Source organism: Gavia stellata, chromosome Z (assembly GCF_030936135.1).
Source record: "Gavia stellata isolate bGavSte3 chromosome Z, bGavSte3.hap2, whole genome shotgun sequence".
Taxonomy (NCBI): domain Eukaryota; kingdom Metazoa; phylum Chordata; class Aves; order Gaviiformes; family Gaviidae; genus Gavia; species Gavia stellata.
In genome coordinates, this window is record NC_082637.1 from 65,561,909 (window position 1) to 65,575,884 (window position 13,976).

The 13,976-nt window shown below is 41.0% G+C and overlaps 1 protein-coding gene across 1 annotated transcript in view; it reads right to left on the minus strand.

The window, feature by feature from the left end:
- Positions 1 to 13,976, minus strand: part of EPB41L4A (erythrocyte membrane protein band 4.1 like 4A) — a 132,102-nt gene that overhangs the window by 12,447 nt on the left and 105,679 nt on the right. Inside the window, exons 16-18 of the mRNA XM_059833838.1 lie at positions 11,859 to 11,972; positions 9,977 to 10,024; positions 5,494 to 5,571 (exon numbers count right to left, since the gene is read on the minus strand). Of these exons, the coding sequence (XP_059689821.1) occupies positions 5,494 to 5,571; positions 9,977 to 10,024; positions 11,859 to 11,972 (240 nt within the window). The remainder of the gene's footprint in view (positions 1 to 5,493; positions 5,572 to 9,976; positions 10,025 to 11,858; positions 11,973 to 13,976) is intronic.

A 13,976-nucleotide genomic window follows, 5' to 3' on the forward strand; every position in this document is an offset into this window, starting at 1 on the left:
AAATGACCTCTTGTTAAAGGGAGTAAACACATCATTTCTGCTCTGGTCCATTCTACTAATCTAGTAGATTAGCATTTACTGCTGTGTGGCAAGCACAGTCCTTAGCAACAGATTCATTTATCTCCAAATACTTCATATTTCTACTCTGCTTCCTTTCTTCTATTTGTTGTAACATACAACAGTGTTCACCATTGTTACTTATCTCTTTAATTTGAGCAAAATACCAAAAATCTAAATATATAAAGTAGCATGGCACCTATTAAAACAAGCAGTGTCAGCACACTCAAAGTACTGTTGTACCACAGCAGAACTCTACTAGATGGAGATGGAAAGCAATAAAGCATTCACTTCGCAGCTACAAAGAAAGGTACTATGTTCATATTTAACAATGTGAAGGATGACCAAGGTAACAAAATCTCTACACAAAATATATTATTTAGATGCAATGATCAAATCACAACAATTTGGGGGCTAAATCTTTAGCTCTTTGGCAACAGAGATGAAGACAACAACAAAAAAAAAACCAAGAAGTGGAAAGAAATTTAACTCAAAACCTAAATTTCTATTTAAAAATACTTTTGACAAAAAAGTGTTGCCCTTGTACTCCAAATCCATTAGAACTTCCCTTTCATTCTTTTCACTTTTTGGTCCCAAAAGGAAATAAGTTGATTTATGTCCTATGGAAAAAAAATCCTTGTTACTGGCATGTGAAATAAATCCAGTTGAGATTAATAGCTATCAAAGTGACAAATTAGGCATTGTTTGCAGAAAGACTTGATAGTAAAATGAAAAGTCATAAGACTATCATCATTAATCTGTTGACTTAGAGATGTTTTTTCCCCTTTTCAGGTGATACAATAGCAAGCTACGTTTATGCAATGATAAATTCTCTTAAGCAACTCTGAAGTCTTGATTCTTGAAATCTCATTCAAAATATTTGAGCGTGAACTTATCATTTAGGTACAATGTACAACAATGAGGGGCTCATTGGGGATGTGAAGGTCAAAGGCAGCCTTGGCTGCATGAGATGGTAGAATTCAGAACCCTGAGAGGAGGGCAAAAAACAAGATCACAACCCTGAACTTCAGGAGAGCAGGCTCTGGCCTCTTCAAAGATCTCCTTGGAAAAGTCTAGTGGCATAAGGCCCTGGAGAGAAAAGGGGCCCAAGAAAGCTGGTTAATATTCAAGGATCATCTCCCCCAGGCTCAGGAGAAGTCCATCCCAGTGAGTAGGAAGTCAGGCAAAAATGCCAGGAGGCCTGCATGGATGAATAAGGAGCTCCTGGCAAAACTCAAACACAAAAAGGAAGCATGCAGAAAGTGGAAGCAGGGGCAGGTAATGTGTGAGAAATATAGAGACATTACCCAAGCATGTAGGGATGACGTTAAGAAAGCCAAAGCTCAAATGGAATTGAATCTGGCCGGGGATGTCAAAGGCAACAAGAAGGGTTTCTCTAAGTAGAGAGGTGACAAAAGGAAGGCTAGGGCCTGCTGCTGAATGAGGCAGGGGACCTGGTGACACAGGACATGGAAAAGGCTGAGGTACTGAATGCCTTCTTCACCTCAGTCTTTACTAGCAAGACTGGCCTTCAGGAATCTCAGGCCCCAGAGACCAGGGGAAAAGCTGGAGCAAGGAAGACATAACCTTGGTGGAAGAGGATGAGGTCAGGGAAAACTTAAGCAAACTGGGCATACATAAGTCCAGGGGTCCATGGGTGCAGAGAGGGCTGGTTGATGTCATTGCAAGGCCTCTCTCAATGATCTTTGAATGATCATGGCAATTGGCAGAAGTGCCCAAAGACTAGAGGAAAGCAAATGTCACTCATGTCTTCAAGAAGAGCAAGAAGGAGCATCCAGGGAACTACAGGCTGGTCAGTCTAACCTCGATCTCCAGAAAGGTGATGGAGCTGCTAATCCTGAAAATCACTTCCAGGCATATGAAGGACAAGAAAGTAACCAGGAGTAGTCAGCATGGATTCACTAAGGGGAAGTCATGCTTTACCAACTTGAGAAACTTGTACAACGAAATGACTGGCTTGGTAGATGAGGGCAGAGCAGGGGATATCGTCCACTTGGACTTGAGGAAGGCTTTCGATGCTGTGTCCCCACAAGATCCTCATAGAGAAGCCGCTGAAGTATGGGCTGGATGAGCAGACAATGAGGTGCATTAAAAACTGGTTGAAGAGCCGGACCAGAGGATGGTGATCAGTAGCACAAAGTCTGGTTGGAGACCAGTAACTAGCAGTTACCCCAGGGGTCCAATCAGTTTAACATATTCATGAATGATCTGGATGATGGGACACAGTGCACCCTCAGCAAGTTTGCAGATGACAGCAAACTGGGAGGAGGGGCTGATACACCAGAGGGTCGTGCTGCCATCCAGAGGGACCTGGACAGGCTGGAGAAATGGGCTGACAGGAACCTCATGCAGTTCAACAAGGGAAAGTGCGAAGTCCTGCACACGGGGAGGAACAACCCCAGGAACCAGTACATGCCAGGGGCTGCCCAGCTGGAAAGCAGCTTTGCAGAAAAGGAGCTGGGCATGCCAGTGGACACTAAGTTGAACATGAGCCAGCAGTGCGCACTTGCAGCAAAGAAGCTGAATGGTATGCTGGGCTGCATTAGGCAAATTATTGCAGCAGGTTGAGGAAGGTGATCCTTCCCCTCTATTCAGCACTGGTGAAGCAACACCTGGAGTACTGTGTCCAGTGCTGGGATCGCCAGTACAAGAGAGATATGGACACACTGGAGACAGTCCAGCCAAGGGCCACCAAGATGATGAAGGGACTGGAGCACCTCTCCTAAGACAAAAGGCTGAGAGAGCTGGGACTCTTCAGCCTGGAGAAGAGAAGGCTCAGGGGAATCTCATCAGTGTATGTAAATACCTGCAGGGAGGGTGCAAAGAGGACAGAACCAGGCTCTTTTCAGTGGTGCCCAGGGACAGGACTAGAGGCAGGTTCCCTCTGAACATCAGGAATCACTTTTTCACTGTGAGGGTGAGCACTTGCACAGGTGGCCCAGGGAGGTGGTGGAATCTCCCTCCTTGGAGATACTCAAAAGCCATCTGGAAATGGTCCTGGGCAACTGGCTCTACATGGCCCTGCTTGAGCAAGGGCGTTGGACCAGATGACCTCCAGAGGACCCTGCCAACATCAACCATTCATTCTGTGATTCTAATCAGATGGATCTTCTAAGTATAGTCAAGTAGAAGACTATGCTCCAGTACACGCTGTCTACTAATTTAATATATTTTTATCCATACAATAAATTTTGACCACAGAATTAAAAAAAGCAAACAGGTTTCTTCTGTGATTGAAATATGCTCATCATAGGTTCTTCCTTAATTTTGTATGAATATCTGCTTAGGGTAAAACATTCACATGACGGAGTGAACCTCAAAGACTGATTGAGATCAAGTAAAGAGTTTCTCCCTAACCTTTTTCCAGTGTTTTACTTTCAAAAGTTCTCACCTGCATTTCTGTTTTTCTCTGATAATTTGTTTTCATCTGATAAATAGTTCACAGTGATCTATTCTCATGTGAACAATAAATTCTAGCTTTCTGTGTTCAGAAGCAGATTCTTTTGGGTAATGTGAGTATCCAGTTATTTTAATCCAATAAAATAATACAACTTTGTGTCTGCTTGTGCCAGGGACTTGGATTATCATACTGGGAAATAAATTAGTATTAATCTATGCAACAGGTAAAACTTGAGTAACAACAGTTGCAAGCCTTATTATATTGTCCCATTTAACCCTGTTAGGGCTGGCTCACCTCTGCTAACAGAAAACCTATTCAGTGCCTCTGCCCTTTCAGCTTATTATATTCCTGCTGTGGCTACTAACAAAATGCAGAAATTCATTATGACTGGTGGTTTTCCTGCACCTGATGACAAGGAACAAGTCTGAGACCTCCAGCTCATTGAGTACTTGTTTACTTTAACATTGATAATGACTTTTGATCTGGTCTGATTTCAAGTAACCACCTAAGACCAAGAGATGCTGCAACATTAACATTTTTGATATATCTTACATTTCTGAAAATGTGAAAAACATATGAACAATACACACAAATTGTTTTTTCTTTTTAAGTACTTTTCCATGAGGTGAGGAAGGGATGGTAAAGGCTCTTTTATTCTTCAGAAAATTATAAGCAGTACTTAATCCTTCTTACAATTCAATCTTTATATTGCAAGAAGCTCCTAAAAACATTTTTGTGTTTAGTCTCTAATCTCCTTCACTTGCTAGTGGAGCTCCCTGAACAAGAAGTTTCACAGGAGAAAAAACCTGGCAAGAGTGTTCTAAGAGAAAGGGATACAAAATACGATTTACCTACTCATTATTGAAACTATACTCAGCATTTCATTCAGACTTCAGAGCTCACCTAGAAAACAAATCTTCCATGCACATTAGGTTGTTGTTAGCCAAGTATCTCACAAGACTGTGCTCTGATTTAAATAAACTCCAAAGATATCTCATGGCTTGGCTATGCTTATACCAGCCCATGTGAATGTCAAAATTATTTTTTAGTCTCTCTTTAACTACTGCAAGACATGCTTAAAATAGTATTATACTGCATACTTCCGCAGCACTATCTAGTATGTAATTATTTCTAAGAGCTTCCAAATATCTGAAAATCATTTATCACTCACACTACTGCACGTGAGACAACAGGAAACTATGGCAACTTGTGCAGACAGCTTCTTAGAAAACTTGCCTTACACAATTCTTCTTTTGTTCAGTGACAGTTCTTTTACACTCCGTTTATGCAATATGAAGAAATTCTATGTGCTTTTTAAAAATACATTTTCATAAATAACTCTCAAATACTGTTATCTCATGCGCAACATAAAAGTCGCCGTTTTAAAGGAAATTTTTTGCTACAATAAATCAGTTGTTATGCTAACATTTTCATATCAGCAACAAGAAAAATAGAATATAAAACCAAAACTTGCTAGCATGACTTAATATTAACTACTGTTGTCCTATTAAAAGCTGACACTGTACACATTTTGGGTTTAAGCCCACACTTTACATTTTGAAAATTAAAAATATTTATACAATTAAATGCATGTATTTAAAAACAACACCGAGTTTCAGATCCATTAAAATATTTTGACTATTCTCAAAAGCTTTTTTTTTTGCTAAAATTCTGCAGTTGAAATTTTTGAGATATTGAAGTATACGCTGTGAATATCTTGTCATCAACATGAGCCACTTTATTTGCATTAATATTGCAAGTATTTTGTAAATGTGCCCCATATTTGATTTTGCAGTTCATTAATGGAGGGTATGCATTCATTGCATACACCTATGATGTACTTGTATTTTGGCAATTATCTCTCTTCTTATTCAAAAAAGGACCTTAAGCTGTCTCAAGGGGACTGTATACACATAAAATATGTTAGATTCCTTCTTACTAGGTCTATCTCAGAAAAGTCCATCTCCATTTGTTTGTGTTTTCATGTCTCTGTGTCTAAAATACACAAAGGTCACCTGTTTCTCTTCTTCCGATGTTCTCTGTTGGAATTTTCTGATTCACTGCCACTGCTGGTGTTACAGCGAGACCGTGATCTGGAAAGGAGAAAAGCAACATCTCAAGGTCAATTTATCTACTAACACCTGAAGTACTGAAGTTCTAAACAAGGAATGAACAACACTGTGAAGACATTACGAGGAAAATCACATTTAAAAGACTACAGAGGGCTTGTCTACACCTGAAAGTCTTACTATCTTTTTCTCATTAATAGACTGGGAATAACTGCTTCGAAGGTAGTGCGCCCAGAGTGCAGTGTCAGGTGAGTGCTATTTTCCTTTTGCATCATTGGACTGCATTTTTGTTTTTTCGTTTTATTTTATCTCTCAGCATTCTTTCTGTATATGCCACAGTGAAATGTTTCTTTGAGCTGTGAAATGTTTTGTCTTTAAACTGCACGCATTCTGACTCTCTTCTTGTATATTGTGGGACACCCAACAGCACACTAATTCTGGTTTTGCAGGCAAAACAAAATGCTCACCAGATCTGTCTTTTTCTATTCACTGCAACTTCCATCTGGCTTCAAGTAAGTTCATATCATTTTTCAAGTGTCAGGCAGTATGGAAGAAACACCACTTACACTGTGGTTCTGCTGATCTTTATGAATACAGAAAGGCTGAAGTCTACACATCGGCAGGTGTGTGCATCAGTACAGCTTTGGGATGACCTGATGCACAACTATAAAGATGATGCATCATGTGAGGAAAAAGAACTAAAGCAGTTACTTCTGTATCACCTCTGACTGTGAAGCTTCAAATGGTAAGGTGACAGTTATGGCTCCGATTATTTATTACTGAAAAAGACGGGTGGAACAGGCTGATGCTGAACTTCAAGAAGAAAATGGGCATATGTCTACCTACAAGCAAACTCCTCTCAGTACAGAGAAGAGCTTGGCCACTACTATCTGAGACCTTTAAATCCCTGATTGCCACCAATCAACATTTTGGAGCAGACAGACCAGCTATCAGAGCTCCGGTCCTAGAAACCAGGACTCTGTTACTATACCACTGGGCTAGGTCCTAAAAAATGGCACTCTCATCAAAACCTGATCTGGACCATTCCTTAGTGTGATGATGGTCTGTGAATGCCTCCAAAGACAGACACGTTTGTCTGCAGCACTGACAGCCCAGCTGATTAATGCGGAAAGTTGACCAATATTAGCATGAGCTGGCCTAGAAGGATTTAGGATATCAGGAGTTAGAATCAGCGATGATTTTGCTACAATGGAAAACAGAAATTCTCTTCTGAGGTCTCTGGGCATGAAATAGGAGATATAAAAGGATGACTCCTGATGCTGCTGGCAGACACATACTTTCTCGTGCCTCCTGGCTTTTCCCTTGCTCTTTGATGAGCCACTTTCATAAGAGAACAGATTTGTTAAACTACACCTCAAACAAGCTGAGGAGTGAAGGCAGTTCATTAGATGTAGGTAACAGGTAAGGGGAAGCGTTTCATGACAAGGTTGGAGGCTATTGACAAGCACCTGTTCACTGCATGTTCTAACAGTTTAGGGAGAAGAGCCCAAACAGAGCAGACAAGAGAGACTTCCTAGGGAACAGAATACCTGCAGCACGGACCTCCCCTGAGTGTCCTGTCTGGTCAGGGACACATCACTCTACCTGCTGTCTCTGAAACTAAGACACTCTTATAGATGTCCTTCTGACACTGCTGAGAGTCTCATGAATTTGCCCATAATACCAGTGAATTATGGTTGGTTTTATCAAATTGCTGTGTCACTGAATGCCTCAGAGTCTACGGAGTCTGGCCTCCCACCTCTCCCAAACTAGGAAATCATTAACTCAAATAGCTCCCATTCAAACAGAAATGTTTTAGAATAATAGGACAATCAAAGCTGAGGAAAATCAGTTCAATCCAGCTTGTCTGTAGGGAATAGGCTTGGAAAATTGAAACTTTCCCAGAGGAGAAGCAGAAACCTCTCCCCATCCCCAATTTCCATGGCTCATAATTTAAAGCTATTGAGAGGCTCAGGATAGCCAGTTTCCCAGGTAAAAATGCACATTTCTGGGTGAACCTGAAAGTGGGGATAAGAAAGATGTATGTTACTACAGAAGAACGTAACCCTGAAGAAAGAAGGAAGATTAAAAGTTAGTGTCCAAAAGATAGTGGCTCATGCACAGAGAGTTCAGATCAGTAAATGTCCCAGAACTGCAGCAGACCTTACATGCCCAAAAGTATACCTTTTTTTCCCCAAAAAATCTTCTCAGATATTTAATAAATATTCCACTAATCTTGAATCTTAACATTACTAGGTCATCCAAGCAACACTGTTCTTTCACACTTCCATGTCATCGCAGCAACTCTGTTCTTTTACATTTCTCAGCATTTCAAGTATTTTTTCACTCTGATCTAAGCAATTTACCCTGTAAGGTACCATGGCAGGAAAAAAAAAAAAAAAAAAAAATCACACTGTGGCAGACGAAGTGTAAGATAAAACATCCTATTTGCTCAAATTCAAGATAAGCTTTTCTCTAGCTTTTCAGGAATGGAAATCTGATCCAGCTTTTGCATACTGCACATCAAATTACCTTGCATTCCCTGTCAGGAAAGCACTTGCAGGGAGACAGCAGGGCTGCTGAGCTGTCAGCTGAGTGGCAGCTGCTCATGCTGGCTGTCAGAATATTATCTTTCACTGAATATTAAACAACAGCTTTTACTGAACTGAATAAAATACCAAAAATGGAAACAAAGGTGGTTTCCTAAGTCACGTGCAAGAACACGTGAGATCATCCTGACCTCTGACAATCACAGAGCACCTTTCATCCTTTTCTCATGTCTTCTTGGTCACGCAATATATTTTATATTTTGCAGGTGGTATATCTATATGGTCTGACACGGTGGGTGTTGGTCTCTTCTCCCAAGTGACAAGTGATAGGATAAGAGGAAATGGCCTCAAGTTGCACCAGGGGAGGGTTACACTGGATATTAGGAAAAACTTCTTCACCGAAAGGGTTGTCAAACACTGGAACAGGCTGTCCAGGGAGGTGGTGGAGTCACCATCCCTGGAGGTATTTAAAAGACGTGTGGATGAGGCGCTTAGGGACACGGTTTAGTGGTAGACGTGGCAGTGTTAGGTTAATGGTTGGGCTTGATGATCTTAAAGGTCTTTTCCAACCTAAACAATTCTATGATTCTATGACACAAGGAGCAAGAATGAAGGCATAGCCAGTTTAGCAAGAGAGACAGAACAAATTCTGCCCAGGAAGGGGCTTGGGGGATGGGGTGGGTTGCAGGATTTGGTACTTCAGAGAAAATGTTGACAGAGAAGGCTCATATTCTGCTGCAGTCCTTTTCTGATTAAAATGAGAGAAAAGTAGCAGAATTGTGAGGAAGTGAAGAAGGTCTATTCCAATATACAATAACAAACCTGTACATTTGTACTGTAATACAGCAGGCACAGCCTTCAGGAAGGCCCCTTCTGAGCACTGGGGTTTTCCACCTGAGATGCCTAACTAAATCCTCTCAGTTTTATGTGCTGGGCATCCACCATGGGACTATCACTGGGAGCCTGTAATGGTAACATCCTTCAGGAAAATAATCTGTTATCTAATAGGTGCAAAGTACATGAGCCCTTTCCCTGACTTCCTGTGATTGTCCCCGAGATGTTTGTATCTCTGCCAGAGCTCTTTTCCCATGCTGCAGCAATGAATCAGATCCTGGGAGTGCCTCCTCTTCTTCGCAAGCTTCAAGAAACTCTGACATCAAATGTACTGCACTGCCTCCTTTTTCCTGCAGCCAGGGCAGGAGCACAGGAGCAAGGAGAAGCACAGCACAGAGTCATGGCAGGCAAATGTGGCACTAGAGAACTCCAGACGCAAAAATCTGTCAAAAGCTGAAGTTGTCGAAGTTGGCACACCCAAATTCATATCAGCTTTTTATTTGGAAATGTGACAACTCAAGACTGCACTGGAAAAAAAAAGACGCTTAAGAAAAAATTCAGCAAAAAATGCACAAGACAGTGAGAAGACTGTAAGAAGTTGCATATGCCTCTGCACCTACCTTTTGCAGGACAATGCAGCTCAAATGATGGTACAATTGCTTTCAAAACAGATTAATTAAAAGTGAACTGGGAGCCTGGAGAACTCAAAACAAAATCTGCAAATGCAAAATCCAAAAGCTAGAACTTCTGGGATTGACTTTCAAGTTGCAGACAAGCCTTCAGTAAACTTCCACAAACTGCTTCTAGTACGGTGTAGTAACAATGTGGACGGCAGCTTGTAGGAATCTGTGCTGTAATGAAGTTATGCTACAGAGCATTTTAGCAAAAGTAAGGTAGGAAAGAAAAAATTAAATGGGCGGAACACAACAAGCCTTTTAAACCTTTAAGAAGATGGGGGGAAGGAAGGAAGGGAGGGGACGCAGGGAACTAAAATATGATCAGTACCTGTGCTATCATTTCATGGCTGCTATAGAATATATATTTACCTTCTCCTTTGCTTTAAATCTGAATCTTCACCACTGTTTTGATTTTTCCTGTGACATTAAGGAAGTTTTAATGAAATACCATCAGGTCACTTAACACAAATACACAAAAACTCCCATCTTTAAAAAAAAAAAACTTTACAAAGTTTTTTTTTCAGTATGCTTTAAGGCAGAGAAAAAAGGGCATGTGCTTGTTTTAAACTCTTCAGGAAACCTCTACAATAAGTTGTGAAGACAGGATCCCATTCAAGCTTTCATTGCAAACCCCTGACTTGCAAGGTTAAGCACGGTATGTAGCCTTTAGAGTTTCCTACTGTTACCAGCATAGCAAAGCCTGAGGTTTTCCTCTTAATTCCAGTAAAGAGTGCATAAACAACACAGCTATTGTTATTAAACAGTTGAAAAGGAAAGTGCACGAATAAAACCAAGATTCAGGAAGACATAATTAGGTTAGAATCTACCTACTATTGTCAGTCTTCACAGTCTCACATATGAGATAAGACTTAAAAACACTTTGTTGGTGTGGTGGCCCAAGAGAAAACTTGCTATTGGCATGACCACCTGTCCACCGAGTAGATCAGCCAAATGCAAATCCCAGATGACAAACACTTGACATCTCAAAAAATTTCCTACTGCATAGTGTTCTTTTCTTGGTACAAGACAGTTTTGCACTGCACATCTTTATTCCTTTGTTTTTACAGAGCCCAACAAGTCCTTCTGACAATTAAGCTAGCAATGAATCAGAAAACCCATTCAGGAAAAACATTGCTATTAACATTTACAAGGACTCTATCCAAAAGGGTAAATCAACATAACCCTATTGTCTTACAGAGCGCCATGCTGATTTACTTTAACTCAGGCATGAGGTCACTAGACATACACCATGGCTGAGTTTTTTCACTCCTGTTCTAGACAGCTAATGGCAGATAAAAGGTCTGGAGCAGCTCAGAAACCTGACAAATATAAAAGCTCCACATCTAACTACATTTCCTCATAGCTATAGCTGCATCTTCAGAGATTCCTTTGCAAACCCTGGTTTTGAAAGCCAAACAGGTGATCACTTTAGAGCTGACAGAAGCAGATGTCACTCCGAAGCGCTGGCTAGTAAGGCCATCCTAGAAGACTGTGATGAATATGGCACAGTAGCTATGCTTGTCTATACTTCACAGCAGATCACAGCACCAAGGCACCTTAGTGACAAAAGCAGCTTCTCAGCAGGACAAATCATCCCAGGTAACATGTAGTCTCTCAAAACTTCAGAACTGTCCCTGTAATTTGCATTTTGGACACACTCCAGGACACAGAGTACAGAATCTCCATCAATTTAATTTTACTTCTCTAAGTTACTCAATTCAGCACTCACCCATTAAAAACACATTAAATATCTCATATTTGTATTTTTGCTGGCATACTCTCTAATGTAAAGTAATTTACACATGGGACTGTTGAAGACAGCTTTATGGCTCATTCATTTAATCTTTTTTGCCCTTAAAGCAAAGCAATGTACTTAAAACAAAACACCGCTCTGTATTAGAAGCTCGTTGTCAAGCAAGCAACATCCATCAATCCTTTCCTTCACATGGGAAAAACAGCTGCAGCAACTGAAAGTAGCTTGCACATGCCAGTAACACAATTTCTCATATTTTTAACATCATTTTGCTAGTACCCAGAACAGCACAAAAGCAAAAAGCTGATAAAAGCTTCCTTTCCAAAAGCAGATCTGGTATTTTTGCTCAGGTTTTTTTTGGACTAACAACTGGCCCCTAGAGCACCCCTTTTCCCAGGACCCAACTGTGTCTCCAAAACCTTTACTGAACACAGAGCATGCAGGACCTCAAACTTTCCTCTGTGAGAAGCTAAGAGTAATTAACCCCGGCACTCTTACCTCCTCCGGACTGGCTGCCCAGACTCATTCTCACTGCCACCTGATGGGTTCCGTCGCCGAGAGTAGGGAAACTTCGGTGATTTATTGCGATCACTGGGAGAATTATACAGCCCACTAGGGTTAAAAAGGAAGAGCAAACACTCGGCTTTAAAACTTCCAGGAGAATTAGGCCAGCTAACTGAGATTCAGCCTACAAAAATGAGAAGGCTCACAACACACGTTTATATATATATTCAGCTATACATGTATGTATGTGTGTGTGCATGCTATGTAAATACAGATGGTACTGCTTTCCAGCAATAAATACTTTACACTGAACCTTGAAAATGTAGGAGAGAGACCTCCCAGCATTGCCACGCCAACAGCTCTAAGCTTACAAAATGTAGAACCAAGTATATACATATTCTTTTAGCATAATAAAATTTCTGTGCTTTAGTATGAGTTATCCAACCCAGAGCTAGGCATTCAAATGCACCTCTGTTCTTTATGTTTTCCATAGAAGACATACGTCTTCATCACAAAGCTAATGCTTGGGACAGTCAAACTATTTTAGCTCCAGCTCTCTACTGTTCATCCATGCAATCCACTGCCAATGGTCTGAAGGTGTTTCAAGCTTCAGGTTATGTACTTAAGCCTGGGTGGGACCCAATGGGTTGGATTGTTACCAAACTAGATGTAGACTATCAAATGCCTGTATAGATTATCCTGTGATACCTTCCTGTGGACGTATAAGGATCTCTTTCAACAGTGTAACAGAGCCTGCGACGGAGTACCTATCACTCTAAGGTGGTTTATTGATATTCCACGACTTTTTGGAGGAAGGATACTAAACTTAACTACACACCTTTATCTAACATTACTTAGCCCTTTTCACAACAGCTATGTGGTAAATATAATATTCTCACCAAATTCCAGTTAAGGTGTTTCTTTCTGTTTTCTTAAAACCCTCTGGCCTTCAAATTGGATACATTCTTCTTCACCTGCTTTTGCAGACTGCTGATTACAGCACTGCTGAACGGCTGAAAAGTTGCCACAGTTCATCTCAATGAGAATTATTATTAGAAGCTGTGAAAGTCTCTGTGCAGCATACAGCCTGCTTATGTGTCTAAAACTGCGTAGTCCTTTAGAACAGATGGACTTGCAAAAACCCAATCCTACAATTCTTTGGCTCCTGAGAGCAATTTTAACACTGGAGCCATAATGTGGCAAGCTAACACCACTTCTTCTTTAAAACTCACGAACGAACATCTATCGTGGCAAGAGAATATTTGCACACTGCCTCTGAAAACTATTGATGTTTACAGAAGGAGCACAAAGTGTAAACCATCATGGTGGCCCAAAAGATACACCATGGATGGATCTGAATCATCACATAAAAGCAGGGCCATACTGGATTACACTTAATGCGTCGTCTAGTTCAGTGGCCTGTTTCCAACAGTGTCTGTAAGCAACCACCTATAGGAAGCAAGAATTTGAATACGTATGACAGCTCCCCAGTGCTCCCTCAGTCCCCCACTATTCCCAGTCCAGGGGACTTACTGAGCCAGCTGCTATACCTCTGTCTTCAGAAGCCCTTGGGGATTTCTCTTCCACACTCACTCAGCTTCTCCCAGGAATCCATTAACTTCCAGCATCCCTTCTAAAGGAGGACCACAGGTCTCCTACTCACAGTGAGTCACTACTCACTGCCTTTCTCAACACTTTTAAACCACCTCTAATAGCTTCATCTGAAGATCCCAAGTTCTTATGCTGGAAAAATACAACCCTGATCTCCTTCTCCTTTCTCTGTACTACTCATGATTTTCTAGACCACATCCCCTGAAGTTATCTCTTTCCCAGACTGAAGAAAGAATCCTGCCTGGCGTATGCTCCTTGTATAGATTTCCTGCACAGCCATTCACACCTCTGATTACCCTTTGCTGCCCCTCTCAAAGCCTTTTCCTTTTCCTGAGATAAGGACATCAGAACTGCACTCACAATTCATGGAGCAAACATGTGATCCACAAATTTATGTAATGGCATATTGCCGTTATCTTGCTTTCCTAATAATTGCTAATTGTTTTCTGACTGCTACATAGTTGATGTTTTCATGAAGTTATTCATCGTAACTCCACAGCA